General features: G+C 46.2%; 1 protein-coding gene across 1 annotated transcript in view; it reads left to right on the top strand.

Moving 5' to 3' along the window:
* LOC107120845 (zinc finger protein RFP-like) overlaps positions 1-3,745 on the top strand; it is a 17,881-nt gene that overhangs the window by 6,282 nt on the left and 7,854 nt on the right. The window contains exons 4-5 of the mRNA XM_015423616.1: positions 1,090-1,112; positions 3,194-3,309. Of these exons, the coding sequence (XP_015279102.1) occupies positions 1,090-1,112; positions 3,194-3,309 (139 nt within the window). The remainder of the gene's footprint in view (positions 1-1,089; positions 1,113-3,193; positions 3,310-3,745) is intronic.

Genomic DNA, 3,745 nt, shown 5'->3' with positions numbered 1-3,745 from the left:
GCAAGGCCGGCGGTGGCGGCCGGGACCGTTGGGGGCGGGGTGTGTGGCCTTATGACACACTTCAGGTGATGTCAGGGGGTGTGGCCTTATGATACACTTCCGGTGATGTCAGGGTGTGTGGCATATGCTAATGAGTTATGCTAATGAGTTCCCCTCGCTCTTTTTCTATGAAACCCTAACCCTAACCCTAACCCTAACCCTGCTTATTAGAAAATAAAACTAGGATCCTCAAAACTGGCTACCAGCTTCAGGATGATTGTGGGAGTTCCAGGGCCAAAAATGAAAGGAACTGGAATATCCTGGCCCAAGTTATCTCCAGACCCCGCCCCCCCCATGCTATTTGCCATGGAAGCTAAGCTAAGTGGTTAAAGTGTTGGACCAGGATCTGGGAGACCCAGGTTCAAATCCCCACTCTGCCAATGGAAGCCTGCTGGGTGACCTTGGGCCAGTCACGCCTTCTCAGCTTACTGTACCTCACAGGCACGTTGTTGTGGGGATAAAATATAGGAGAGGAGAACAATGTAAGCCGTTTTAGATGCCCTTTGGGGAGAAAGGCCGGGTAAGCCGTTTACTATAAATCTAATTCTGGCAGTAGTTTTCAAAACAGGATGATCACTCCTGCTGTTGCTTCATCTGGTATTGGTGCAGCTGTTTCTAATGCCATAGACTCCACCCTCCAAACCAGCCATTTCCTCCTTGGTAACAATTGTTGCCAATCTCCAGGTGAGGGCTAGAGATCACTCAAAATTACAACTGCTCTTCAGGTAGCAGAGATCAGTTCCTCTGGAGAAAACAGTGGACTGTTTGCCCAAAGCCAGAGCACTCCCCCAGAGCCTCTTTCTAGATCTCGTTGTATTTATTTCCACAACGGGCCTTATTCCTAGTCAAATATAAAACCAAATGAAAGCATATATTCAGGAAAAATGAACCCGATTTCCCAAGCAATTTGAAATACTGGAGCTTCACTAAGATTAGAGAAGCCATGCCAATATATACTAGCTGGGGAATGTAGCCAGAGTATGTCTTTGCTGATATGTGTGAGGGCATGGGTCTGTACATCAATTCTGCTTCTTTTTCTTTTCCATCTAGGGCCTTGGAAACATTCTGCAACGGTAAGTAGCATTGTTAACCAGGGCTGTGTGTGAATGGCTTGCTTCTCTTAGGCCAGGCAGGAAAACTATAGTGTCAACTAAGAGAACAAGAGAATTTAGCTGTGATTTCCCTGTACTCAGTTGGAGTTAGCAGTAACACTAGCCGCACCAGCAGGTAATCAGTCTGCTATAGGGTGAACACGTAGGGTTGGGAAAAGAGGGAACACTGGTGTGGGGGGGTCTTCAGCAGAGATGTGTTGCCATAGAGCCCACCCTCAAATGCTGCCATTTCCTCCAGGGGAACTGATCTCTATAGTGTGGAGTTCAACTGTAATTCTGGGTGAGCTCCAAGCCCTAACTGGAGGTTGGCAACTATGCGCAGGAAGGCAGATGCACACTCTTCCCCACACAGTGTTTTCCCTGGCAACTCAGAGCACCCTGGGACATGTAGTCCTTACAGAGCACCCTGGGATGTGTAGTCCTGGCATATTCTTCCTCCTCAGGCTGCACTGTCCAGGAGCATCAAGGCCAGTACCTTAGACACTAGAAAAACAGCTTTAGGGGGTCTGGGGATTGGGTGGAGGCTGAGAGATCTTCTGCCTGCTCTTTGGGCTGGTGGGCTAGCTGGCTCTTCACTTTTCTGCTTGGCTAGTGTGGCTAGCCTGAAGCTGCAGCAGATGCTGCATAGTAATTGCTAGTGAATCCTGGAGCGGGGTGGGGAGGAGGGGGAGAGGAATAACAATGATGATGATGATGTACAAGTTGGGCCTTGTCCCTTGAGACACAATACCCCTGTTGCCCCCCAAAATTCATCATAGTTAGTCCAGTTTTGAAGAGACTTGGCCAGACACTGACTAAAAAGTGATGTAGACGTTATAATACTAATATCGGTAGCTCCTTGATCCCCTTTTGCCCTTTCATCAGCCTCACAGATAGTTCGAGCTTTATCCAAAACGAACCGTTTCTCCTCAGGAGAAAGAATCTGAATTAAAATTTGCTGAACATCTATCCATGTAGGCTGATACATATTACACAAATTTTCAAATTCCTGAGCAACTTCCTCTGCATTTCCCCTATACTTTGGTAACCCCCTCTTCCATATCAACAAGTCAGTATTAGAAAAGGGACAATAAACAAACTCAACCTGCCCTCCCGGAGCCAGAGCCTCCCGCAATGGCATCACAGAATTAGCGCACTTAGCAAATTGGGTTTCTAGATTCCCTTCATCAGGAGGAGGAAAAGAAGGAACAGAATTATCTGTATTAATATCAGAAGACTTAGAACTTAAAGTTAGTAGTAATAGTAGTAGTTCAGTTCTATTCGATTTATTGCATATGGCCAATGGCCGTTACAAGTACAGTACAATACAAAAGAGTTATAAAATGCAGAATAGGATCTGCGTTAAAACACAGAGAGAATACTAGTAGTAACAACAACAATAATAACGACACTGAAAGGCTGCAACCATGAAATGAACAATACCCTTGAAATGAACATGAATAAAAAACAATTGTGCTTCTCTACTGGTTTATGAAATCCTGAGAGAGTAGCCCCCTAAGGACCAGGGATCCTGGGAAATGTTGTTTTCTGGGACATCTGAGTAGCTGATAAAAATATCAGATGTCCTCTCAGGTGCCCCGGAACCTGCATGGCCCAGGATGTGTGGAGGAACAGAGGCCCCACAGAGAGCCCTTCTCACTGTACCCACCGAGAAAGAGGGGGAGAAGTGGGGTTTATGAGGTCGGGAAGCAGACGGGATGAGTTTGGGTCCCATGACACACACAACTCTGGGGAGAGCAATAAGATGAAAAAAATTGGGAAACGGGGGTCACAAAGTTTGTCAGAATAACTAGTATAAACAACACCCCTTCCAAACAAAGGAGAGTCCGCTAAAAGGTGGTTGTTGGCCTACAGTGGGAGTCGTAGCAGGTAAATACATCTTAGACTGATTCAGATGTTTCAGCTCCATTTCTGCCTCCATTCTGTTTCCTTGTCTGCTTAGCTTAGTTTAAGCTGTAGGTTCCCAAAGTTTCACTTCAGGTTCTCTGCTGAATTAAGACTAATGGATGGGCACTCAGTCAGTAACTTTCACTTCTCTCTAGGTGTAACAAGGAAAAATTTGTGAACCCAGGAGGTTTTCCTCTTGAATTAAAGCAACAGATTGAGAACGTCTCTAAAACGCATCCTTTTCTGGAGACTACGATGAATGAATTCAAAGGTAACGAGTTAAATATGTGACCTTTTATAAAATGGGTTTAGAAAAACAGAGCTACTCCAGTCCAATTGATATGTTTCAGTTCAAACGTTCACACATGCTTAGGGTTGCCAGGTTGAGTTCATCTGTAAATGTACCTGTTGTGTACGGCCTCTTTAAGAAGAAGAAGAGATTGGATTTATACCCCGCCCTTCACTTGGAGTCTCAGAGCGGCTTACAATCTCCTCTCCCTTCCCCTCCCCACAACAGACACCCTGTGAGGTGGGCAGGGCTGAGAGAGCTCTGACACAAACGGCTCTTTTTCAAGGACAGCTGTGCCAGAGCTTGCGACTGACCCAAGGTCACATCAGCAGGTGCAAGTGGAGGAGTGGGGAATCAAACCCGGTTCTCCCAGATTAGAGTCCGCACACTTCACCACTACAGTAAACTGGCTCTCCCT

The sequence above is a fragment of the Gekko japonicus genome, unplaced genomic scaffold, assembly GCF_001447785.1.
Source record: "Gekko japonicus isolate JY-2015 unplaced genomic scaffold, Gekko_japonicus_V1.1 scaffold1996, whole genome shotgun sequence".
Taxonomy (NCBI): Eukaryota; Metazoa; Chordata; class Lepidosauria; order Squamata; family Gekkonidae; genus Gekko; species Gekko japonicus.
The sequence above is the reverse complement of the archived record's forward strand: the minus strand, read 5'-3'. Positions and strand labels throughout refer to the sequence as shown.